This window comes from Echinops telfairi, unplaced genomic scaffold (genome assembly GCF_000313985.2).
Source record: "Echinops telfairi isolate 266 unplaced genomic scaffold, ASM31398v2 ScPeMD7_70;HRSCAF=299, whole genome shotgun sequence".
NCBI lineage: Eukaryota > Metazoa > Chordata > Mammalia > Afrosoricida > Tenrecidae > Echinops > Echinops telfairi.
Window position 1 is genome coordinate 26,820,748 of NW_022103968.1, and position 25,583 is coordinate 26,846,330.

Below are 25,583 nucleotides of genomic sequence, written 5' to 3' on the forward strand. Positions count from 1 at the left end.
TGAAAGGCAGGACTGGGGTCATGTTAGTCGGGGGGTGGGGGGGTGAGGCAGCCTCAAAGAACCAGAGGAATATTATGTGCTTCATTGGTGCTATATTGTGCCTTAGTTGACTCATCCCTTCCTTGTGATCCTTCTGTGAGGGGATGTCCTATTGTCTACAGATGGGTTTTGGGTCTCTGAACTGACCCCCTCATTCTCAACAATATATTTTGTTGTTATTGTTTTGGGTCTTCTGATGCCTGTTGACCTGATCCCGTCGACACCTCATAATTGCACAGACTGGTGTGCTTCTTCCATGTGGACTTTGTTCCTTCTTGGCTAAATAGCTGCCTGTTCTACTTCAAGCCTCTAAGACCCCAGATGCTATATCTTTTGATAGCCGGGTACCAACAGCTCTCTTTACCACATTTGCTTATGTACCCATTTTGTCTTCAGTGATTGTGTCAGGAGGGTGAACATCACAGAATGCCAGGTTGTTAGAACAAAGTGTTCTTGCATTGAGGAAGGGCTTGAGCAGAGGCCCAAAGGCTGTCTACTTCCTCAATGTATTGCCATATAAATATATCTACATAGGCCAATATCTATATTGTTATGAACTAATGTATTTACATATGTACACACCTATGTTTATACCTCTATCCATAGCTTTGCTTCCTAGATATTTCCACTGTTCCCTTTTACCTTCCTCCTGCCCTGTGGTTTGAGGTGGGGGGGCCAGCCCCCCACCGCTAGTCTTGGGTTCAGTAAGCACAGTTGTACGGTTGTGATATATAAGTATTATATTCAAGCCATCGAGAGCATGAGAGCTAAAAGAGATATTACAATAATGGAGTCAGACACATTTCATGGTAGCATTGCTCACCTCAGCCCCGCTTGGTGGTCCACGTGGAGAGAGGGGAAAGGGAAGGGAGGACAAAGGGAAAGGGAAACAGGAGGAGAGGGAACCCATGAGAGGCCAGGGAGGGAGAGTGAGGGGGCGAGAACGATCTCTATCGCTAACCCAGGCCTATAAACCTCTTGTGGGCATGCAAGCCCACTAATTACAGGTAAAGTCATACGTCACAGGAAGGGGTTGCACTATAGGTTATACAGCAATGGGGGTGGGGTGGGCGGTTTTGAGACATACACGCAATAGGAAGAGGAAGGATTGGGGGTATACATGTGACAAGATGGGTGAATCCTAGAGTCAGGATGGCAGCTGGATCTCCATAGGAACCATTATCAGCAGGGTGTAAACCCCACCTACAGGAACCAAGCTAATGGTCGTAAGCCTTAGGGAGAAGTAATCCAATGTCCCCAGCAGCAGGGAGCGGGCCGCTGCAGTCTGGCAACTGATTGCCCTTAGAGAGGATGTCTACCAGCATCTGACCTCCCTCCACACTGCCCCACCATCACTCTGGTAACTGACCACCCTTAGGGAGGATGCCTGCAAGCATCTGACCTCCCCCCACACTGCTCCACCATCACCCTAGCACTTCTGCTTCTTAGTAATTCCTCTCAGCTAGATTGCTGTTGCTCCAATACTCCCAGGATATCTACGTCCTCCTTGTTGTTGATTTTAATTCCCTAGTTGTTCCCCTGTCTATGGGTTTGTTTGCTCACCACTTCCTTCCCTGCCTCTTCCTCCCTTCAAGTCTCTCCAGAAGTCAGTCCTATTGCTTTCTCCTTGGGCTTGCTTCCCATGCTTATCTCTTAATTTTCTAGTCTAACAACAGGAGCATCAGGCGGGTGATTCTACCTGGACTCCATCTTGATTCCTTCTCCAAGACTGTATGAGAGTAGAAAGCTTCATCTTTCTCCAGTGGAGTGGCTGGTAGCACATAACCACAATGCCACTAGGGCTTATGTCTGTAACTCAGCTAAATCTACACTTTGTATTTACCCTGTGAGAGCCAGAATTAGCCAGGACTACCTTGTTTTTCCAGGTCTCACAGGTTATCCCCCTTGGATGGGTTGTAGTCTTCATCACTTTTCTTTAACTTGTTTTAGTGGAAAATCTGAGTTTCCATCTCTGACAGGTGGCCACCTTAAGTTCATGTTTTTGCATTTTAATTTCTTTCTTTTTTAGCTCACTGTATCTTTCTAAGGCATAGAGTTCTCTGTCAAGTGAGGTTGGCTTCTTTTCACAAGTAGACTGGGGAGCCCTTATCGAACCGTGGTTCCATTTGCTCGCTTGTGGAGTATACAGTGAGCTGCTGAGCAGCAGGTGTTAAAGGAAAGCTGCAAAATACAACACTGTCTCCGATGCAGTCAGAGCCCATAATAACGCATAATATTGCAAGCAGTGAATGTAAGTGTGGCTATGGTGGGTCCACCCACTTCTTGGCTGGCACTATCCCTCATATGTTGGTATGCCCATGTTTTCACTCTTTCCTGCCTTTTAGATTTAATAGATTTGAGAAAGGTGTGTGAAACTCATCACAGCAAATATCTTATATGTATATGTGCTTGCCCATGCACGTGCTGCAAACTGCAATTCAAAATGTAATTGTATTTATCAATAAGATTGTGGAGGCACATGTTATCTGATTGAACACATCGACAGAAGTCCTTGGGTGTCTCGGGAGCAGTCTTGCGGGGTCCAAATGCCTTTTGTTGTTTGAAATGTTGGTGTTTCGTGTCACTGCACTTTGAGCGCTAGTTTTTAATCTGATGCTGTTTGAGTACAGCAGCTCTCTGTTATTCGGGAGGCAGCCAGAAGTTCTCTTTAAAATTCTCCTTTGAAATCCCTAGGTTTGGCCATACACAAGAGGAGGAACCAATGGCATTAGTTGGAGGTTCAGCCTTGTCTGATAGGGTTTCCTGACTGTTGCTTTTACAGATTCGAGTCCTGATTTACTCCCTGCTGCCACGGTCTATTTCTATGATGCTGGTCACCATGGTATCTGGGTACACGGGGAAATATATTTAGATAACTTGAACTAGAATATGAAAAGAAGGAAGTCTTACCTGCCTGCATTGGCCTCCCAGCAGTCACTATTTTAAACTCCCTCATATCAAACAAGTCCTGCTGACATAGTGCTTACCCGTTGGGCTTCTGACTACAAGGTCAGCAGTTCAGAACAGTTACTTTGTGAAAGATGAGGCATTCTAGTCCCATACCGATTCAGAACCCACAGGAGCAGTTCTACCCTGCCCCGCAGGTTGTTTTCAGTTGGAATTGATTCAATGGCAGTGAGTTTGGTGGTTTTATGGAAGGTTCAAAAGCTCCTCCCTGACATCTAGGCCTCCCAGATCTCCTCCCAGATCTCCTGGTTTGAGTAGAGTTCGATCTTACAACTCTCTACTGATAGATATGAGAAAAGTGAGTATTAAAGTAAGGTCCAAGTGATGTGGCTCCTCATCTTGAGAGTATGATGAAAACTAAGTCAGTCAAACTTGACTCAGGGCAGTTTTTGTTTTTTATAGTCTCCTAGAAAAATCTCCATTTACATAGACACCTTTTTCATGGAGTTCATAGACACCCATCCCCCCATGTGAAGAACTCCTGTTTAGTTTTATGTTCCATGGATTCTTGATTCATTCTTTTCTCACAGAACATCTTAGTATCTGATTTAATATTTTTCTCTATTTACTGGTCTTCATTCTTACTGGGAACTTTAGCGATCTTTTCTCTGAACCTCTTAAGGTTAGAGACCATTTTGTTCATTATGCTAACTTCTCTTGTGTTCACATAGGCCCTTTGTGCTTCTATTTTACCTTATCACATTGTTTTATTATGTTTGCATACATTTACACATGCATATAATATATATTTGTTTGAATATCTTTCAAAAAACTTCTGGGAAAGCTAGACCTGTGTTTTAATCATTGTTCTATCCCTAGCATAGTACTTGACTTTTTAATTTATTATTATTAACAATAAATGACTGGATACATAGAATTTCCATTAATAAGAAATCAACCTTTTCTTAATGTCACATATCTGTTGAGTTGACCTTTGATAGAGCCAGCTATTCCACTTAGTTTTATTTGAATTGTTAATTTGAAAAGGTGCAGAGGGTAATCTCTCTTTCCTTTGTCTTGTACTTTCTTACCGAGAATGCATGGGTTGTTCTCAACCAAGTAAAAATGGAAACCTGCATGGTTTCTAAGCCATTAATTGAAGGAGGAGCAGAATGTTGAGAGTGAAGCATGCAGTCAGTTACTGGAGAGGGAACTCTTCATGGAGTCAGCTTCTTTTACTCCCCTGCAAGCAGAAGGGCATTGGGGGAAGCAGCCTGCATTTAGAGTATGGCTTTCCTCAGTCTGAAAACATGGGTTCATTTAAAGGCAGATTTATATTGGCATTTTATACTCATCATTTATCAATGGAACACAGTCTTTGCTTTTTCACTTTGCCATATCCCTGGGTGATAAGTCATTCTTTTTATCTCCATTTTTGGGGGAAGGGAGTGGAGATAGAGAAGGGTTAAGTGACTTGCCAAGGATCGTGGAATGAGACATTAAACCGTCATGATTAGAACTTAGAGTTCCTGACTTTTATGCTCAGATGCAGATCACTAGGCAACATTTGCCTCCCTGCAGGAAGAAAGGCCCCAAAGCCCCCAAAACAATCTGTTCAGCTTCACTGTGCTAAATAGCATCCAAAGCAGTCACAGCTTTGTGGAAAAGAGAGAGATTGCACAAGGCCTGACCTTTCAGATACCTATTGGGAAAAATGGAAAACCCAAAGAGTGTTATGTTTGGATCCAGCTGACTCTCCCATCACTGGCAGAAGTTTTTGACTTCATGGTTAGGTACACCTGGAGACTGAGACTTGTGAGCCTGCTGTTTGAAGCTTGTAATGCTGTAGGGTGTTATTGTCTAGGATTGAAATGCTTCTGCTCTTGTAGAGGAAGTGTAGTTTTGGTTATTGGGTCCCCCCTCCTGATTTGGGGAAATTATCCTTTGAAATTTTAATTGTCTACCTTATTTAGTTTAGTTTTCTAAAAAAATTAGTTTTGATACAATTCTTGACTCATAGGAAATTGCAAAAATAATAGAGTTCTATGTGCCCTTCACCTAGCTTTTCCCCAAAGGTTATATCTCATATAACTGTACAATATTGCTTCTGTAAGTTTTGAGGAGGGTATCTAGGTGGGAAAGAATATAATATAAAAAGATAGGGTCGATGAGAAGAGGAATTTTAGCCGCTGCTGTTGCTTATTTTTTTGTTGTTGTTGTTGCTTATTTTTTAAATTGTCTTTTTTTTTAATTGCCTTTTTGATGGTGATTTGAGGAATGTCTTTGTTACCTAGTGCAGCTCTAATAAAAATACAAGTGGAGTGCTTTAAAGAAACAGAATGTCTTTTCCTCACTGTGAGAGGGTGGCAGTTAAAGTCGGGGTCCTGACCGCATGCATGTCATCTTTGGCAGAGCCCCTGGTGGCCTTTGGTTCCTTGGCACTCGTGGCCAAAAGATGATCCTCATGTGATGTCTGTCTCCCTCCTGTGTGTCTCTGTGCCCATTCTGCTCTTTGAATAACTGAATAACTGGCAAGTGATTGAGTTAGAACTCATCCTTCTGGGCCTGGGTCAGGTCTGATTAACTTGAAGAAAGCCGCCAGGGTTTCAATGAATTTTTTTGGAGGTTACAATTCATTCCATAATGGGAATATATCACAAGGTGTATCCCTGTCTTGATGTGCTTAATCAAGACTGCTTTAGTTTCCCTGTGTTAAAAGGGAAAGGCTTCTTTTCTCTTCTGGATAATTATTCTTTCCTACAGTTAAAATGTTCTCATGCAGGCACTGTGTTCGTTTCCTAGAGTCCTTGAGGAGTACAAACAGTTCAATAGTTTGGCAGCTAACCCACAGATTGGATAGTTGAGTCCACCCAGAGATGCCTTAGAGGAACGAGGTGTATGGGAGAACTGCGTTTTCCAGACTTGGAGATATGGGAATTACCCTATTCATTTAATCTTCATATCCATTTTAAAGAAGAGGGTTGGCAGTAATTGTTAGGATTTCAGTGTTCCCAAGGAAATGGTGAATGGGAGATGGTTGAGAACCTGAGTATCCCCTTTTATCAAGTATACATCAATAGCAAGAAAAATGGTAAGGATGAGAACCTGACTTTGCTGTGGTTTGTGTTCCCCAAAGTGGGCGGTACTGTGTTTCCCCAAAGTGGGCGGTACTGCCTCCTGGTGGGTGGGGGTACTGGAACAATCTAAGGGACTACAAAAACAGATACCTACAATTTATCCTGGAATATGAGCTAGAGTACAGAAGTTTTCAACTGACTTTAGTGATCCTGTCTCCTGGAGAGGCTCAGAGCACACGACCAGAGTGGGGCCACCTTCATGTTTGATTCATTGGCTTCTGGGCCAGGGAACTGCCTGACTTTGCAGCCAGACAGGTGCCTGCATTTTGACACGCCATCCAGTGTGTTTTTAAATTATCCTACTGACAGGTGTTGGCTTTTAAATTCTTCCTGCACCATTGTGCTGCATTGACAGAGTCTGTTGATGGCTGGCAATGTCCCCAGGTAATTGGCGATTTTGTCCAGAGATGCTGGAAGTGGCTGAGTTTATAGTGCCTCTGGGGTTTGGTTGCATTAGCTTGTTACACTGGTGCTATTTCTAGCCTGTTCTTTGAATTCCTTGCTTTCCCTCCTAAGCAAGTGAGATGCTAATATTTCTCTTCTATCAGTCACTGTGAAATTGCCTATCTCCCCTTAAAGAAGAGGCTGTGGTTTGGAACGGTGGCACCTCATGCTAACTTCATGCTAGGCCACAGACCAGGGTCTGGCTGAGTGCTGGCTTGGCGTTCTACCTCTTCCTCTTGATCTGCTCAGACAGACAGCTCTTTCTGACCTGATTCCATGTAGACATTTATGTGTACTCTGCTGGAAGCGTTCTGTCTCCTTCCTGTTTTTAATCTTATTTAAATGTCATTCACTTGGTTTTGTAATTAAGCCTCCCCTCTGCTTCTCTGAGGCAGGCGTCTGCGCTACCACTTAATTGTGTCTTCCCGTGGTTGGCTTGCTCTCTCTGCACCTGGTTTACCTCGATGTGGGGGACAGGTTTCAGTCCTGGAGACGTTCCCATATTCATTATTCATTCTACTCCTACATGGCAACACAATTTGCTGCTACCTTCTTTCCCTTGCTCTGAATTCAAAGCAGAATAGAAAAACACCCTAGAAAGTCCGCATTGTGTGGGATATATGAATGCTCTGCAAATAAGGTTTCTTGGGGGTGGGGTGTGAGGGGAAGGTGGGGCAGGAGCTATGGGAGGTGGGGCAGGAGTCTCAGGCTGCTGGCACAGAATCCTCCCCATTTAAAAAGTGGATCACCTGCCTCTAGGAATTCCTTTGAGAGTCGGGACCCCATTAAGGTATCTGGCTTGTTCTCAGCTTCGCAGCATCTGCACATTTCCCGTGCATCCGCATGTGTAGAAAACACAAGTTCTGCATAGCTGTCATACTGTTCACCAAGCATGATGCAGAAGATGCCTCAGGAAAGAAGGAGCATGGGCCAGAGCTAAACATGAGACTGACAGTGTGGATGAAAAGAGACAGCAATTGCAGCCAGTTGGCAGTTCCTCAAAAAGAGGCCAGAAACTACGTATTGAATGAGAACAGGAGTTTCCTGTTGGCCGTTGTGCTGTTGGAGGGGCTGGTGAGCGGCGAGGGGCCTGGTGGTGTGGTGGGATATTAATGTACTCATTGAGCTATTAAACCACCAGATCAGCAGTTGAAACCCATGAACCGCTCTGAGGGAGAAAGATGAGTCTGACTGCCCCGTAAAAACTTACAGCCCTAAAAACCTAAAGGGCCAGTTCTATGTTGTCTTGTAGGGTCCTTATGAGTGGTATTGAACTTGGTTTGGTTTTGGTTAGTGGAGCGCTGGCTGGCTGAATTTGTGGTTTTAGGCTGCAAGTTTAGATTGGTCCTAGATACCTACACTACTTGCTTCTGATTAGATTGTTTTGAGGGGTGTATGTTTAGGAGGAACCAGTACAGATTTACAGACTTTAGCAGGGAGAGCTCATGGACCTCCTCTGTAGTATGTTGTCCTTAATTGGATGCAGTTGCCACCACCTATGTGACATTGGGTAGTTTAGCCTCCCTGTACTTCAGTTTCCTCATCTATAAAATGGAGGCAGTAATACCTACTTCATTATCTATTTAAAAGGATTTCATGAGAATAACGCACTTGAAGTCTTTACATAATGCCTAGCATGCAGCAGCAGCTGTTACTTCCTTTGCTTCTTATGACCACTGTGTTTCTCCCTGTGAAAAGAGAGCAATGTGGTTTGGGAGAGGTGAATCTACAGGTAGGTCTTCCTTTGTAAGGGATCAGAAGAGAACAGCAGAAAAGAGGAGGGGTGGAGGTGCCCTGTGCTAGCTCCTGGCGCAGTGTTTAGCTCTGGAGGAGGAAATGAAACATCCCTCATCCGTGTCCCTGGATACCGTGGGTGTTTGGGCAGCCCACTGGCCTGGAGCGCTTGGAGGATGGGGACCTTTGAGACTTGTCTGTCCTTGCCCCCAAAGGACACTCCCTCCACAAGCTGTACTGTTCCATTGGGTGTGATGAGCAGTCACTGCTCCCCAAGTGGGCAACACTCTTAACACTTTATTGAGTTCCTGTTATGTAAGACTTTTCTGTGAGGTCTCCCAGACTGGGGGTCAGATTGTTTGTAAGGAAGAGGCTTGTGCTAGTCCCTTGTTCTCTCTCTCCCTGCTGCCTTTTTAAACGCTATATTTAAAAAACGAGAAGCATGATAAACAAAAGATCCACCTAAATAGAAAACAAAGTACATCCTGCCCCTCATATTGTCACAATGACTACACCATGAACTGCACCTGATAGCAAACTCTTTCGGACATATGACTAATTAGCAATACTATGTTTATACAACCAGCCCCTTATTATTTATCGTTATCTTCCCTCTTCCCTCTGTGTACAGCTACTTTGGTGACTGTCCTTGGAACAGTTTGGCTGGTCATGTGCCCAGATGGCACCAAGTGGACAAGTGGATCGAGGGCAGTTTTCTAAAAATGTGTGTGGAACACCCAGGGTACAAGGGGTGAAGCAGGGCCAGCCAGCGTGAAAGCTGAGCTACTTGTGTGCTGGCATCCTCAGTGCCAGCTCTGCCCTGTCCTTGAAACTGCTCGACACAGGGGGAGTCTCTGCTTTGGCCGGCCCTCTAAACTCTGTCATATCTCTACACCATAATGACTCAGGAAGAAACCCGGTGATTTCTTTGTAGTCATGTCTCCCCGCCCTGGGGTTTTCATTCAGATTTTCAATAAAATAGGAAGCTCTTCATTCCCCGTAAAGTCTAGATCCAGTTGAGTGTCATGCCCAGTGCAGAACTGTGAAGGAGGCAACTTTGAAGAAATTGGGAACAATTTCAGTGGATGTTATATGCTGTCCTTTTAAGAGGTACTAGAGAGCAAGCCAAGACAGAGAACGAAGGGGAGAGGTGTGTGAGAGGCCAGGTGTGCAAGAGGAAAGGAAAGCCGAGGTGGAGGCAGGCCCTGCTGAGGTGGCTTGTGTGGAAGACAACTCCTGGGAGTCTTTGATTGTGGAGACTGAGGAGTTAGGTAGGGATGAAGTATTAAACAACTATAATGTAATAAGTCAATGAGGACCAAGAGAAAAAGGAGACCCAATACATGACAGTAACTAAGAGCAGCCGGTAGGTGGTGAAATTTTTAAGCCAGAGTCCTAGAGAGGTGTGATAGCAGGATAGTCAACAAATCTAAGCAGAGGGTTTATACATAAGCTTCCCCTCCCACTTCCTTTAATATTCAACTCCAGCTGGCACCTTTATTTAAAAATTTTTATTTTAATGGAATTGGTGGAGAGAATACTATATAGGAGACCAGGTTATAGTCCCTAGATGGTTTGAGGGAAGCAAAATTTTCTTACCTAAAAATGTGGGACTTGGATGAAATGACATTGAACGGCTGTTCTGGGGACCCTGGTGATGTAGTGGGTTATGCTTTGAGCTACTAACTGCTACTAAGGTCAGCAGTTCAAAACCACGAGCTGCTCTTTGGGAGAAAGATGAAGCTTTCTGCTTCCATAAAGATTTACAGCCTCAGAAACCCACAGAGAGCTCTCCCCTGTTCGACTTTTAGTTGAGATCGACTTGTTGATGGCAGTGAGTTTGTTTTTCGGCTAAACCTCTTTCTAAGTAGTAAAGATGTATGGTGTCAGACATAGAGTTCCCATCATAGCAAGTCAGCAGATAGAGAAAGCAGTAGTGGTGTACAGCTCACAGACAGTTGGTAGGAGGAATGCAAAGTCAGGTGACAGTGAAAGGAAAAAGCACATGGATGTCTGCAACACTCATTCTCTGTTCAGGAGGAATTGTGGACTCTGGTGTCAGAGGCTTATGAGAGATCCAGGTTAAGGTTTTTTTCTGTTCATTTTAGCTGCCTGTTAAACTCCCTCCAGAGAGTTAATACTTCCAGGTGAGAAAACATTGACTTTTCTCTCTCTCTCTCTTTTTGGTCTAATGTGAATGACCAGGGGTAGAATGCTCTTCGGTTCCCTCTCAAGAGAATCACAGCCCTGAATGCATCTTCATAACGCTGACGTCTGTGGCAGTCGGGGCACAGGTTGCCCCTTGGTCTGTCTAGAAGTGCATATTTCCTCCCCTCATATTTATCACTTTGTCATCCCTGACTCCGAGTCCCAGAGATCAAGTCTACCTGTGGTCCAGCAGAGGAGCAATAAATCATTGCTCCCACTTCTTTTCTCCAAGCTTCCTGCCCCTTAATTACAAGGTGTCCTTGCTGAGGCTGCATCTCTGTTCCGTGTGTGCTGGGGACAAAGAGCCGGCCTTGATCGGATGTGTGCAGAAGCACTTCTGTCTCTCTCGAGCTGTCACATGTTGCAGAAGGCCACTTGTGCTACCTGCCCTCTTCTTTTGTCTTTTGTGAGTTGGTAGAATTTGATCGTCAGGTAGTTTGCCATTCACAGGATTGTCTAAGTTTGTGATTAGGAGCTGGGTGGGCAGCCATTAAATAACTCAACAAGGTGATCTTCATTAAGGATGGAGGTTTGAGCTGAGGTTAGTCATATTTATGTGGATTTTAGCTAGTTCCCTTTGTTTATGTGGATTTTAGCTAGTCACCTTTGTTCCCTGAGCTGGCAGGAGCTACACAAGTTGTGTGATTTCAAAATGGCGTCTTTTTCTTTTTTCTTTTTTTTTTCTTTTCTCCAGTCCAACAACAATCAAAAGGGCTGGCTGGCTATCATTTACCCCTTCCATTTGGGGACCCCAGTGAATTGAAGTCAGTGCAGGGGTGACGCATCCATGCGAGGACATCTGCCTCCTTTATCCTTAGGAAGATTTTTTTGTTGTTGTTGCTATTTGAGGTGGGAGAGTCAGCCCTTAGAAACAGAATGTACTTGAAGGCCAGGCTCTGGTACTTTCCTTGCCTGCTGTTTCTTTCCTGTACCTGGGCTTTTCGATGATGGAGAGTGAAGAGTGGTGTGTGGTAGGCTGTAAGTGTCTGGAGAGTTTTCACTCCTACTCCTCATTCCCTGCTGTTCCAAATCAAAGCTCACAGCTAAATGCTGAAAGTAGTAATCTTCACACAAAAGTATCCGCAGCACTGGGAAGCTGGTTTTCCTATCTGCTGATAGGGAAGCAGATAGCATCTACAAAAGACAAAGTCAAGCCCTTTCTCAGGTCCATGAAAGGGGAGGATGAAAACAGAGAAGCCAGAAGAGCTACAGATGGCTTGCAGCTGCTGAACCTCTTCTGTATAGTTTACCATCAAGTCAGAGAGCTGGGTCGGGAACATTGTGCAAGATGAGCACAGATGCAGGGTTTACTTCGTGGACCAAGGCCTGGGTAAAAGAGAACAAGGCATCTGATCATTTCTTTTCGGCCTAAGATTTATTTGCAAAAATGTCTCTAAAGCTGTACTGTTAACCTAGAGACTTGGCAGTCAGTCTCTTGACTGGGGCTGCTTGGGCTTTAGCAATTTCTTCCCTCATTAAGAATTGTTAGGCAGAGAAGGGACCTTTTTGGTAAACGTTGTCACTGTTGAGAAAGGACAGAGCAAGCTGCACTTTGGTTTGAATAGCTGGAACAGTTAGAGGCTGCTTTTTTTTCTTTCTCCCTGTGAGCTGCCCTCCTACTCAGAGCTGAAGCCCCTTTGAAGGTTGCTCGGTATAGCCGACACATGTAGCCGATCAGTTGAATTGAAAGATGTTCCTCTTAGCAGTGATGTTTGAAACACGTACATGGCCAAAGCTTTGTGACATGAAATGCTAACAGCTTAGAGTAGGAGACCCTCATTCTGACATGTAAATTGAGCAAATGTGATGGGGAAATCACCGTGTGGGAGTAAATGTGGAACACTAAGCTGTCAGTTTTATAGTCACAGTTCTGAGCTTAACTGCTATTTAAGAAGTGGCAAAAAGAAGATTTTTAAAGAACCTTCTATGGGCAGATAAGCAGAGACTTGCTTAGGAACATCAGTGCTTTGTTCAAACATACATGCCTTACCAATGTTTTTTGTAATATATTGTGGTGGTGTTGAATGTACACCATCTTAGCCTTTTCTACACATACAATTCAATGGCATTGATTATACTCTTTGAGTTGAGCAGTCGTTCTCATTCTCACTCTCCTAGTTTGAGTTGTTGCTCCCTCATTAACATAAACACACTGGCCCCTAAGGTTCACATCAAAGCTTTCCAGTTGCCATTGTCACTTGGAGCCCATTATAGATAGACCTTAAAAGAGCATAATGCTCAAGGTAGGCATTTTTTATTGGTTTAGCTAAACTAATGTTCAGTTAAAAAAAATTTTTTTATTAAAAGATGATTTTAATGAGGGCTTGTATTGGGCAGGGTTCTCTAGAGAAACAAAACCAGGAAACTGATTTTTAACTATATATATATATTTAAGTTTATACAGTGAGGAGTGTAACAGCTAATTACTAGTCCACACAGCAGTACAGAGGGTTCAGTTCAACTCACTTCCATGGAACAGTTAATATACTGGAAGTCCTTCAACTCACATGGGCTGCGGGGTCCAAGGTCAAGGAAGCAGACAGCAGTCCTCCCTGGGGCAAGGCAAGCGAAGTCTGTCTACCCACAGGCAGCAGGCAGCAGAGTCTGTCACCAACTGTCAGTAGCTCAGGAGCTTAGCAAAGCAGACCTGGATGGGATATTAAATGCAAGCAATGCAAGGCGATGAAATCCACCAGCCTCAAGCTCAAGTGATGTATGCACCAGCAGCATGGTGAAGCAGGTCTTGAAGGAGCCTCAAGTTCTAGCCAAGATCCACCGATTGGCCTGGCCCACAGGTAGTGTAGCTCACAGATTGAGACAGAACTAGCTACTGCAGCAGCAGCATGCTCCAATCACTAGAGAGCACGTGAGGAAGGGGCAGGCTTTGCAGAGCCATTTATCTCTTTGCCCTCCAACCAAACTGTGGCCTGATTAACCCCACATGTTTCTATTGGCCAGGTTGGCACAATAAACCTACCTATCACAGGGCTCTTACAGCTCTTATAACAACCCATACGTCAGTTTTGGCAAGCATATTTGTACATGTTTCCATTATTATTTTCTAAATATTTACTTTCTATTAAGTCCTTGGTATCAGCTCCTCTTTTTTCCCTCCCCCGACCCCCGCCCTCGTGACCCCTTGATAAATTATAAATTATTATTCATATCTTACACTGACCACTGTCTCCCTTTCCCCAGTTTCTGTTGTTCATCCCCCTGGGGGGGGGGGTTGTTATGTGTCTACCATTGCTATCAGTTCCTCCTCCTACCCTCCTCCCCCTACCTTCCCCTATCCTCCTGGTATAGCTATATTCCCATTCCTATTCCTGAATTCCGTGTGTCCTGAGCTTTTATCTCTTATCTGTACCTGTGCACATGCTAGTCTAGCCCATAATGAAAGGCAGGACTAGGGCCATGATAGTGGGGGGTGAGGAAGCCTCAAGGAACCAGAGGACTATTGTGTGTTTCATTGTGTGCTATATTGTGCCCTGGTTGACTCATCCTTTCCTTGTGGCCCCTCTGTGAGGGGATGTTCAATTGTCTATAGATGGGTTTTGGGTTTCTGCTCCGACTCCCCTTGTTCTCAACAATAGGGTTTTTTAGTTTGCTTGTTTTAGGTCTTTTGATACTTGTTACCTGATCCCCTCGACACCACATGATCACACAAGCTGGTGTGCTTCTTCCATGTGGGCTTGTTGCTTCTCTGCTAGATGGCCGCTGTTTCACTTCAAACTTTGAAGACCCCAGACGCTATATCTTTTGATAACCAGACACCATCCACTTCCTGCACCGCATTTGCTTATGCACTCATTTTGTTTTCAGCGATTGTGCCAGGAGGATGAGCATCACAGAGTGCCAGGTTTTTAGAACAAACATTGCACTGAGGGAGGGCCTGAGCAGAGGCCCAAAGTCCGCCCCCTACCTCGGTGTAGTGTTCAGTTGTGAGAAGACTTTAGCATAGGTTCCCAGACTTCTTTGGTCTACCATACCCTTTTCAGAAACAAACGAACAATGCAGCATGCTCCTGGCAATTAAAAAGGTTTGTAATTCAGGGACTATAAGTATAGGTATCTGCTTTTGCAGCCCGCTGGATCATTCCAGTGCCCCCTTGCCAGGGAACAGTATCGCCCACTTTGGGAAGCATGGCTTTAAGGGGATATTTTTTTATTTAAAGTTTAAAGATTATCTATAGGTAATTGTTTCCAAGGCTTCATTCACTTCTGGAAGTTTGGAGTCCATGACAATGTGAAATTCTGTTCTGCATCTCCTTTCTTTTGACAGCTGGAACCATTTAGTTTTTCTGGTCTCATGACAAAGGAAGGCAGTTGCTCATAGAGGCAATTAGTTAGAGCCATATTCTCCTTTTCTTGATTCTTCTCTTTCATCTTTTGCTCCAGGTGGATAGAGAACAATTGTCATGGTTTGGATGACGAAATACAAGCTTTTAAGACCCCAGGCACACACATACTATTAACATTGAACAATAATATTATATAAAAAGATGAATAAAATTTCCTTTTTTCCCTCAGTTGCCTATCCCTTCTAAGAACCCAGGCAGTATGCAGTGAACTAGGACCTTACCTGCTTTTTAAAATACCTTAGCAGCTGATATTCACTCTATACCTATCTAGATGTCTATGGAACTAATCCGCTTTCATTTAACCTATTGATTGTGCTTAAATAGCTTGTTGATGTCTTTTTCTTTCTTTCTTTTTTTAAAGCTTTGATCAATTTACTGAAGTTCCTTATGTCAAACGAGACCGTACTTTTGGCCAAACACAACATTTTTACATTAGCCCTTATGGTGAGTAATGAAAATAAAGTTGTTGTTTTTTCCCCTCTTAAGCCCTACCCTAAGGCAAAGGGGAGATGGTGTTAAACAGGCACTGGCAATCTGGATCTAAGGCTCAAGAAGAACCAGGCCTATGTTTCCCTCTTGGATCAGAATTTCTCCATTGGTGCTCCCCGTTCTCACCTATGTCTTTAGCAAATGTGGAGCTCTTTCTCCATGAGAGTGTGTTGTCTGGCAGGGGAGGTTACAGATCAGATCTCTGTGTGAGTAGAGGCCCTGGATTCCAGTTAAGAGATTGTCCATTGCTACTATCCTCTCTATGCTTGTAAATGGCAAGACCTCAGAGAGAAAGCTCTGTCTGAGGAGTGATTGCGTCATGATCCTTCCTAGTGTCCAAGGACATTACAAATGCCTATTTATCTGGATAATTATATGGGCTAGAATAAAGCCATGCCTTTTAACTATTAACTCAAGATAATACCTAGTTACCTACTGATCTCTTGGTAGATGCTCAGGAGCTGACTCTTTGGAGGGTGCGAGGAGCCCCTGATTATTAGCATTTTCTACAAATTTCCAAAGCATAATATTCATGCCATAGAGATGAGAGATGTAACTTAATCTCAAGAGCACTGGTAATAATAGTAAAAGGTAGAGAAGAATTGGGAACTGATACATTTTTTGAGTATTTATTGCTTTTGTTATAGCATGTTTATTTAAATTTTATCTGTTGATTTAATTAATGGTTGTGTTTAACAACCCAGCTCCCCAAAATTCCTGAAAATTTAACTGTCAGCTCTTGCAAGTCAGTAAGAGCTACTGACTCTAGCATGCCCGGTGGTCTGCATAGCCTGATGCCTGTACATGGGACTTTTGCTTCTTTCCTAGATTGTGAACCTATTTAATATGTTTATCACCTACGGCGACACATTCTTACCTACCCCCAGCAGCTATGATGAACTCTACTATGAGATTATCCGAATGCACCAGAGCTTTGACAACCTTTACTCCATGGGTAAGCCACCTTTGCTTTTTACTCTCCTCTTCCACTGTCTGGTTTTTTATGTCTAATAGGAAAACTGAGGTGTTTTTTGTTTGTTTGTTTTCCTCTCCTCTGTTGCCAGGGCCTTAACTTCACATAGAAATATTAGTGTTGGCATAGAAGCAATAGTTTTCTCTTTTCAGGTGTATGTAGACCTCATTGCCTTCAGGAACTCAAGATTTTATCTTAGTGCAAAGCCTGTAGCCCTTTGGCGGTTTGTGAAAGAAAGCACAGCGAGGCCTGTGGATTTCTTATCAGTGAGATGGAGGTGAGATGGTGTTGGAAATTGACGGTGACATGTAGAGGAGGCTGGACCCCAAAGATACCAAATTGGGAAAAGAAAACATTATGTGATTTGAGAAGGTACAGGATTTGAAGTTTTAATGAACCTATGCATTTTTAAAATAACTTCCAGTAGGAAATGGGTATTAGATAAAAAGCTTTCTTGCAAGGCTTTTGGACATTGGCTTACTGAAAATTTAATATGGGGTCATGGTAATTATGGCTGACAGTATTTTTATGTAAATTGTTTGCACGTTATCTGTATTGTCATTGTTGTTGTTTAGGCAAACTGCAATCCCTTGCACATTAGTTTCCTGTGTGTTCTCTCTACGTTTTGTGCATATAATTCATTGGGGTGTGTTAGATGTGAAAAATACATATTTTTAAAGGAAGCCACATCTCCCCATATGTCTGTGTGAAGAACAAAGTCAATTCTATCCTTGACAGATAAGTAGAAACCCCTATATATTGAATAGAAACAGAAACCCATTCAGTAAAATGATTTTATTTTACAAAATAATTTTGCTTCCATAACAAAACTATCTTTACTGAGATATAGTAATATATAATACATGGCACCTGTTTCAAGTACACAATTTGAAAAGTTTTGAATCTATAGCAAGAAAGCATGTTCATGACCTCAGAAGTTTCCTTGTGTCCCTTCTGAATCTCTTTCCTCGGACCCCTTCCTTCTTATCATCCCTGGACAACCACTGATCTGCTTTCTGTCACTATCATTTTATTCTCTTTGATGAGACTACTGAAAAATCCACTTTTTGCCTGGAACTGTGTATCATCAGAAAAGTAGCGGGAATTAAGAATGAGTGCCATGAAAAAGAGGAGTGACAAACATTGGGGGAAAAGTATTATCTGGGAGGAAGAGAACCATAGATGGCATGACAGACTGATGTCTTAGACATTGGCCTAGGGGCTTGTGTTAGTAGAATGTTTTGAATTGCATCAGGAAACTGATGTAAATGATCTTAATAAGAAAATTACCTCACTGGGCAAGATATGACAAAATAACAATTTATGAACTATCGAGGGCTCATGAGGGAGGAGGGAGCGGGGAGGGAGGGGAAAAATGAGGACCTAATGCCGGGGGTTTAAGTGGAGAGAAAATGTTTTGAGAATGATGAGGGCAATGAATGTACAAATGTGCTTTACACAATTGATGTGTGTATGGATTGTGATAAGAGTTGTATGAGCCCCTAATAAAATGATTAAAAAAAACAAACAAGAATGCGAAAAGCATGAGAATTCAGGAATTGTGCCATCACTGCTCAACAATAATCTGCAAGGACCCAAATTCATTCTCTCTGTTTCTCCGCTCTCTCATACATATTATAGCATGTCTGGGCACAGACCATTAACTCTAAATTTGCCTCCAAATATGAAGGCAATGAGTACTGAAGAAAAAGGCTGGTAGCTCCAGGATGGTGAGATAGGGAGGGATTTGTGTATAGGTTTATTTACAAGGTGATAATACCCTGGGTGGCCTCACTGGAGACTGGAGTCCCTGCAGCCTCTCTGTGGGAAGCAGGGGCTGTTACTGATCTGGTGAATGAAGGTGCCTCGGGGCAAGAATCTTGACCTCTAGGACCACCCCAGCAATTGTGACATGAGAGTGATTTAGCAAGTGGAAGTGTGCAGGCAGCAAGCAAGACTAGAAACATGCTTGACCTTGCAAAAAGCCTCTTCCTCTACAGCTCTGCTCCCTCGGTGGGCTTTTATCATCTAGCATGGCCCCTCCTCTTCCACAAAGCCTTGAGCAATTCTGAAGGTAGAAACAGGCAATACTCTACCTGGATACCCAGGCCATAGCAGACATAGGTAAAAACAACAAAGCAGTCCTCTACCTAGAAAAAGGCCAACGGCCAGTAAGAACCCTCACTAGTTGGAGGGGAAGGAGGACAACCAGGTGACCATAGCAGACCAGTCATCGGTTGTGTCCAGGGCTCCATCTGCCTTTTCAGATTGCCTAGCAAATCAGTACTGTTCTGACGGTCATCTGTATATAGGTAATGCAAGGGTTTTTGGGGTGCGAAACGGAGTTAAAGATTCAATTGGTAAAGTTTTAGAAGCAGGCTTTATTGAGAAGCTTGCGGGCGGGTTCAGCAACTCAGGTATTGAGCTGGTGAAACCGCGAAAGGGGAATTCTGGCTGCGTTTTTATATCTCCTGGTGGCAGGCACAGCTGCACACAGGGGCTTCAAAGGGAAGCGCTCTTTAATCTTATCTATAGGTCCAGGGACGGGTGGAATAAACACATCTTCAAGGAAGTTAATCTTATCTATAGGTATGGGGCGGGTGGAGTAAACAAATCTTCAAAGAACATTCTTTCTCGGGGATGTCTGGTCCTCAGAACTGGTGATTTTCAGCGAGGGGAGTGGAGGCCGATGTGAGGGAGGCCCATGAGAGGTGAGTTCTGAGAACCTAGAAGGTACCGGATTCAAAATGGAGTCCCTTGTGCCAAGACCAGGCAGGTAAGGCATTTAGTCTTGACCGTAGCGAGTTAGCCAATTCTGTAGGACGACTGTCCTCAAAGGGGTGGTTTCGGCAGGTCCTGGCTGCAGGCTTCCCCTGCTGCCCTTTAGCTCCTGTGTAGTAAAATCTGTCAGAGCTTCAGTTTGCCCTGTGACCTCCACGGAGACAAGAGACAAAACAAGAACAGTTGAAAGAAGCATAACAGTAGAAAACACTGGGCTGGCCCCTAACTGTTAGCCAGGGGAATTCAGAGGGTTTTCTTAGCAGTCCCTTCAGTGTAGGGCATCCTTGAGGGGCAGTGCCCTCTGTAATCATGTGGTAACCAGGGTCACAAGTAATCACCACACATCTACTGGTACCGTTAGGAAAATACATTCCTGCTGTCATGTGGGATTTATGCCGCATCTAATCAGTGACATTTGACATTGTCACCCCCTGGCAGTGAGAGACAGGAGACCAGCCCACTATTTGGGGAAAGGGCTTGGAGAAGACAGGGAAACCCACAGTTATACTAGGCTCAAAACAGACAGAGGTGGGTTTCCCTAGCACACACTATTCGGGCACCAACCAACCGACACCTCCCAGCATTGGTAGATGGCATCCCATGGTTATAACGGAAGTCTTGTGGTTCTTTATCAGGTCAGGGCCCCAGAAAAGGTGAGTTCTGCCCCCACCTCCTGTTTCCATTATCCCCTACGTACCTCATAGAGGCTTGCCATGCCATAATGTCTCCCATAGCAGCCCAACTGTCACAGGTCAGAGGCTCCCATTCCAAGGCTCGCCTTCGGTGCTTGTGAGAAGAGGGACTGTCCATAGGCACAGCAGTGGCTTTTGTGGTGGACTGCAGCAAAAGCAGAGTGGGACCTACAGTTGGAAAGACAGGTATTTAGTACCCAAAGGGCTAACTGGTCTTTTATTAGAAAAACATTGTGTCTTGTCGGGGGGAAAGGCTAGCCCCCACAACTAATCGCGGGTTCGATAGGCGCAATTGTATGGTTAAAATATATCTACAGATTATAATACAGTCATAGAGAACGTGAAGGTAAAAGAGAGATTGAAATAATGGAGTCAGACACATTTGGTGGTAGCATGCTCATCTAAGCCTCACTTGGTGGTCCACATGGAGATGGGAGACCAGAGGGCATGGGAGGGGGAGGAGGACAAGGGGAAAGAACAGGGGAGCAAGGACAGGGAGAGGAAGGGGGAGCCAACGAGAACTCTTTTTTGCTAACCAAGGCTTATATATCTTCGGGGGGTGTGCAAGCCCACTAATTACAGGTAAAGACACGTGACAGGAAGGGGTTGCACTATAGGTTATACAGAAATGAGAGGAAGACAATCTAGGGATATACAGCTAATAGGAAGGGGAGGGGCTAGGGGCACACATGTGACAAGAAGGACAGATCCTAGATTCACAATGGCAGCCTAACTTTGGATGTCACTGAGCAGGTTTGACCTTTTCTCTGCCTCACTATAGAAACCATTATCAGTAGGGTGTAAACCCCATCCATAGGATCCAGACTGATGGCTGCAAGCCTTTAGGGAGTAGTCCATTGTCCTTAACAGCAGGGAGTGGGCCCTGCTTGTGATGGGACCAGACTAGTAGCCTGGCAAGTGACTGCCTTCAGGGAGGTAACTTGATAATCATTTACCATTAGCTGCAAGCAGTGTCCTAAGTCTAACTTATATTTGGGGGAGACAACTTGGGAGAAATCTTTCTGTTTCCCACAGTGTCTTCCTTCAGGTGGTGAGAACAGTGGCTGCCTTTGGCATTGAACTTGACTGAGTGCATCAACCGTACTGCCCCAGGGAGGTTACCAGAGGGGTTGTAAGTAAAGTCACCCACTTTGCTGGATGCCAGAAAAAAAGGAGGCCAACTTCTGTCCTTCATGGCATGACTGTTAGCCAGGCCAGGTGGGGCATGACTGTCGCCCTCCATGCAGCAGGATGGCAGGTTCCCACTCTAGGCTGCTGCTTTCCCTCCCAAAGGAACTAAGTCACCAATCTACCCTGGTGGAGTAACCCACAACAGATACTAATAATTGGTTCCACGTCCTGACACCAGGTCCTGACGTTTAGAGAACCACGCTTTTTGCTTTGGCAACAGCCTTGATAAATGTGCACCTGGAACCTGTGCTGTCTCTTGTATCATGGTTGGAAGATCACTGGGGTGCCCAGTCTGGCATATGGGACTTATGGTACACATACCATACTCATAGATTTTGGCAGTTAGTACTGTTGTTGCAGAATTGTATGTTACAGCTTTGACTGTAGCTGTTTTTATTCGTGTGTGTACCTTTCAGTGTCTGCATTTCCCTCAGTTGCGTTGTGCTGACTTCCCCCACGTTGTGCGTTGCTTTTCCCTTCCCCAGGACTAATCCCTGTCTGCATTCTAGTGAGCGATCCTCTCCCTTTCCTTCCTTTCCTATACCTGCTCTCCAAAAATGGTGCCTTCTGGATGTAAACCAAGTCTTGGCTTTTTAAAAAAATCATTTTATTGGGGGCATACAACTCATCACAATCCATACATACATCTATTGTGTAAAGCACATTTGTACATTCGTTGCCATCATCATTCCCAAAACATTTGCTCTCCACTTAAGCCCTTGGCATCAGCTCCTCATTTCCCCCCCTCCCTCCCAGCTCCCCTCTTCGTTATGAACCCTTGATAATTTATAAATTATTATTTTGTCATATCTTACACTGAAAGTCTTGGCTTTTTATAAAAGTGGCATCACACAATATTGGTCCTTTTGTGATTGATTTACTTCAGATCCACCCATGTGTAGTAGATATTTCACAGACCCATTATTTTTGTTGTTAGTTTAAATAGCAAAACCTACATTAGCTCAACAGTTTTTGCACAATTTAGTGACATGATTACTTACAGTTCTGCACCCATCCTCACCTCCTTTTCTGAGTTGTTCCTTGCTCATTAACCACAAACGCACTGCCCACTAATGTTTTTATTGAATCTTTCAAGTTGCTTCTGTTAATTTTATCCATATAGATAGTTCTTAAGGAGCGCTGGTGGTATAGTGGGTATGCATTGGGCTGCGATCCTCATGGTTGGCAGTTCGAAGCCAGCAGCAGCTCCAAAGGAGAAAGACTGGCTTTCTACTCCTGTAAACAGTTACAGTCTCGGGAACCCACAGGAGGTTGCTATGAGTCAGAATTGACTCAATGGCAGTGAGTTTGGTTTTGGAGATAGTTCGTAAGAGCATAATGTTCAAGGCAGATCTTTTTTGCTAGTTTGGGTAATGTATTGTTTGGTTTTAAGATGACTTCATGGAGTATTTTTGGTTTAAGGTTTAAAGATCTACTCAGAAAGTCCAGAACCCATGAGAATTTGAAATTCTGTTCTGGTCAGAATTTGTCCATGGACTCTGATGACAACATTCAATAATGTAGCTGGGAACCATCTAAGGCTGGTCTCCTGAGAAAAGAGGCAGTTGTCCAGGGAGGCAGTTAGCCAAACATTCCATATCCTCCTGTTCCTGACTCTTTGTTCTGTTGTGTTAGGTGAATATCAGGCTGTTCTGATTAATGTAACTGAGTAGTCTCACTGCCATCAAGTCCATAGGACAAGATCCAACTGCCCATGTGGGTGTTCGAGACTTTGACCCTATGGGAGTAGAAAGCCGCCTCTTTGTCCTGTATCTGAACACTATGTTGTTAATGTTGGGGACTGTACTTCATCCTACTTTTCTTTTTCAGCATAGTGATAGCTTTGGGGCCTCTTGCTTTTCCCCGTAAAGTTGAGAATTGGCTTTTTTCTCTTTCGACGAAGAAGACTGTTGAAATTCAGATTAGAATCACATCACATCTGTAGATGGATTTGGGTAGTGTTGACATCTTAGCGATGTTAGCTGCCAGTCAATGAGCATGCAGCACCTTTCCTTTCCTTTGGGCTTTCTTTCCTCTCTTTCCGTTGGTTACCTCCTGCACATCCCTGGCTAGATTCATTCCTAGGTATTTTATTCTTTTAGATGCTATTGTAAATTGGGTTATTTCTCTAATTTCCCTTTTAGGTTTCTCATTATTGGTATAGAAACTCAGCTGGTTTTTGTTTGCCATTACTTTTCTCTATTGTATTCCGATTGTATCTGTTTGCCATATTTTGTTTATCCATTCATCCATGGTTGGACATTTAGGTTGTTTCTATATTTTTACTATTATAAGTAGTACTGCCGAGAACATTGGTATACATATGTCTTTTCATGTCACTGATCTTGTTTAATTTTGCTTGATTACATACCTGAAATGGGAATTTTGGTTAATATGTTGTTTATTTAATTTTATAATAAACCATCTAAATGTTTTCCAAAGTGAATATATTATTTTTATTCCTTCCAATCAATAGTGTATGAGTTCTTATTGATCCATATCCTAGACAACACTCGATAATGTTCAGTTTTGAGGGTTTTGTTGTTGTAATTCTCATTTTTAGAAGTATGTGAGGAGCCCTGGTGGTGTTGAAACCACCAGCTGCTCCTGGGGAGAAAGATAAGACTTTCTACTCCTGTAAAGAGTTATTGCCCCAAAAACCCACCGGGGCAGTTCTACTCTGTTGTATAGGGTCGCCATGAACCAAAATCAACATGATGGCAGTAGGTTTGGGTTTTTGGTTTGATGGGTGTGTAGTGATGTTTTATTGTGATTTTAATTGACATTTTCCTGTTTAATAGTGTTAAGTTGCTTATAAAAGTACTCTCTATATTCTTTAATACTTTGTTAAAATTTTCTGTACATTAAAATGAAATGAAAGTAAACTCAAGAATTTGTCTGGATTCAATAACTTTTTCTTTTCGGTTTTTTTCTTTTTAACTTTTTCATTAATGTCTCTTTTCTTAGTCTCCTGGGGTCTGTGACAGTTTCTTGGTGTTTTCTTATTTTTCAAGACCTTAAAAGCATTGAGAGTAACATCCTTCAATTATTTTTGTTTGATGTTCTACTACTAATGATTCAACTGGGGGTAAGAGTTCTTGAGTTTCAAAATTGTTTTTAGGCCCTTTATTTTTAGGCCAATTTTAGGGAAATTTTAGGCCCTTTATTTTTCCATAGGAATTTTAGTATATGCTTTCATCTTTGAAAAGCTTACTGAAATTTTTGTTTGGATTGTAATGAATCTCTAGATCATTTTTGAGAAAATCAGCATCTTCACAATAATGACTCTTGTCCATGAATAAAGTAGTTCTCTCCTTTTATTGAAGTCTTCTTTGATATTTTTCAGCATTGTTTTATAGATTTTAACCATGCAAATCTTGCACATATTTTGTTAGATTATTCTGTAAGTATGTAATGTTTTTGATGCTACTGTAAATATTTTTAAATTTTCAGTTTTCAGTTGTTCAGTCCTAATATGTAGAAACACTGCTATTTTTTAAATTTGACTTTATATTGTAGGACCTAGCTAAACTCCTTTGGTCAATTTCTTAGTTTTTTTGTAGCTGTTTTGGGATTATCTGTATAGACTATCATGCTATCTGTGAAATAAAATTTTCATGCCTTCATTTCCAATCTGTATGTCTTTTCTTTCTTTTGTTTCTTGCCATATTCCACTGGCTTGGTCTTCTAGGACTTTATTAAATTGCATGGTGAGAGTAGGCATACTTGACATGTTTCTGCTCGTAAGGGAAAAGTGCCCTGGTTTTCACCATTATAACAAAAACTATAGGAGTTTTGTAGGTGCTTTTTATCAGGTTGAGGAAATTCCTTTATATTTATAGTTTCCTATGAGTTATTATAGTAATAGATGTCATCATTAATAATCATTTTAGCTCTATCTAATTGCTCTGTCTGGCAGTTCTATGACTGACTGACCCTTGGGTCAAATGAGAAAAAAAAAACACGTAAAAAACCCGAGGAAACTCGTTTCTCATCAGGTGTTTCTCCAAGTTTTGACTTCTCTCTATACTGTCCACATTAATTTTTAAATCCCTCAAGACAGTTGGTTTTCAACATCGGGGAAGGGAGACAGTGCTCAGTGTGAGATATGAAAATAATAATAATTTCTAATCTATTAATGGGTCATGAGGGTGGGCGAGGAGAAGAGCAGATACCAAAGGCTCGATAGAAAGTAAATGTCTAGAAAAGAATAAGGCAACATATGTACAAATTCGCGTGATGCAAGCGATGTATGGATTGTAACGAGTTGTAAGAGTCCCCAATAAAATGATCTTTAAAAAAAAAAAGAGACAGTTGCTTTTCATATTTTTCCCAACATTTTTAGCTGTAATCAGTGGAACAGATAAACTATAGTAACATTTCCCTGCCATGTTGGAGTGAAATTTCCAATTTGCATATGTAATTCTGCTGGATAATGGGATTTGTCTTTTAATACTTTCGAAGTAGTATTTCACAGTTTTCTGACTACATAATTCTTTTTTTTTAAAATCATTTTATGGGGGGCTCATACAACTCTTATCACAATCCATACATATATCCATTGTGTCAAGCACATCTGTACATTTGTTGCCATCATCATTCTCAAAACATTTGCTTTCTGTTTGAGC

The 25,583-nt window shown here is 42.8% G+C and overlaps 1 protein-coding gene across 1 annotated transcript in view; it reads left to right on the forward strand.

Annotated features, from left to right (window-relative positions):
* The window catches only part of ARMH3 (armadillo like helical domain containing 3), a 228,233-nt gene that overhangs the window by 85,770 nt on the left and 116,880 nt on the right, over positions 1–25,583 (forward strand). Inside the window, exons 21-22 of the mRNA XM_004700968.2 lie at positions 15,191–15,273; positions 16,147–16,273. Coding sequence (XP_004701025.1) covers positions 15,191–15,273; positions 16,147–16,273 — 210 coding nt within the window. The remainder of the gene's footprint in view (positions 1–15,190; positions 15,274–16,146; positions 16,274–25,583) is intronic.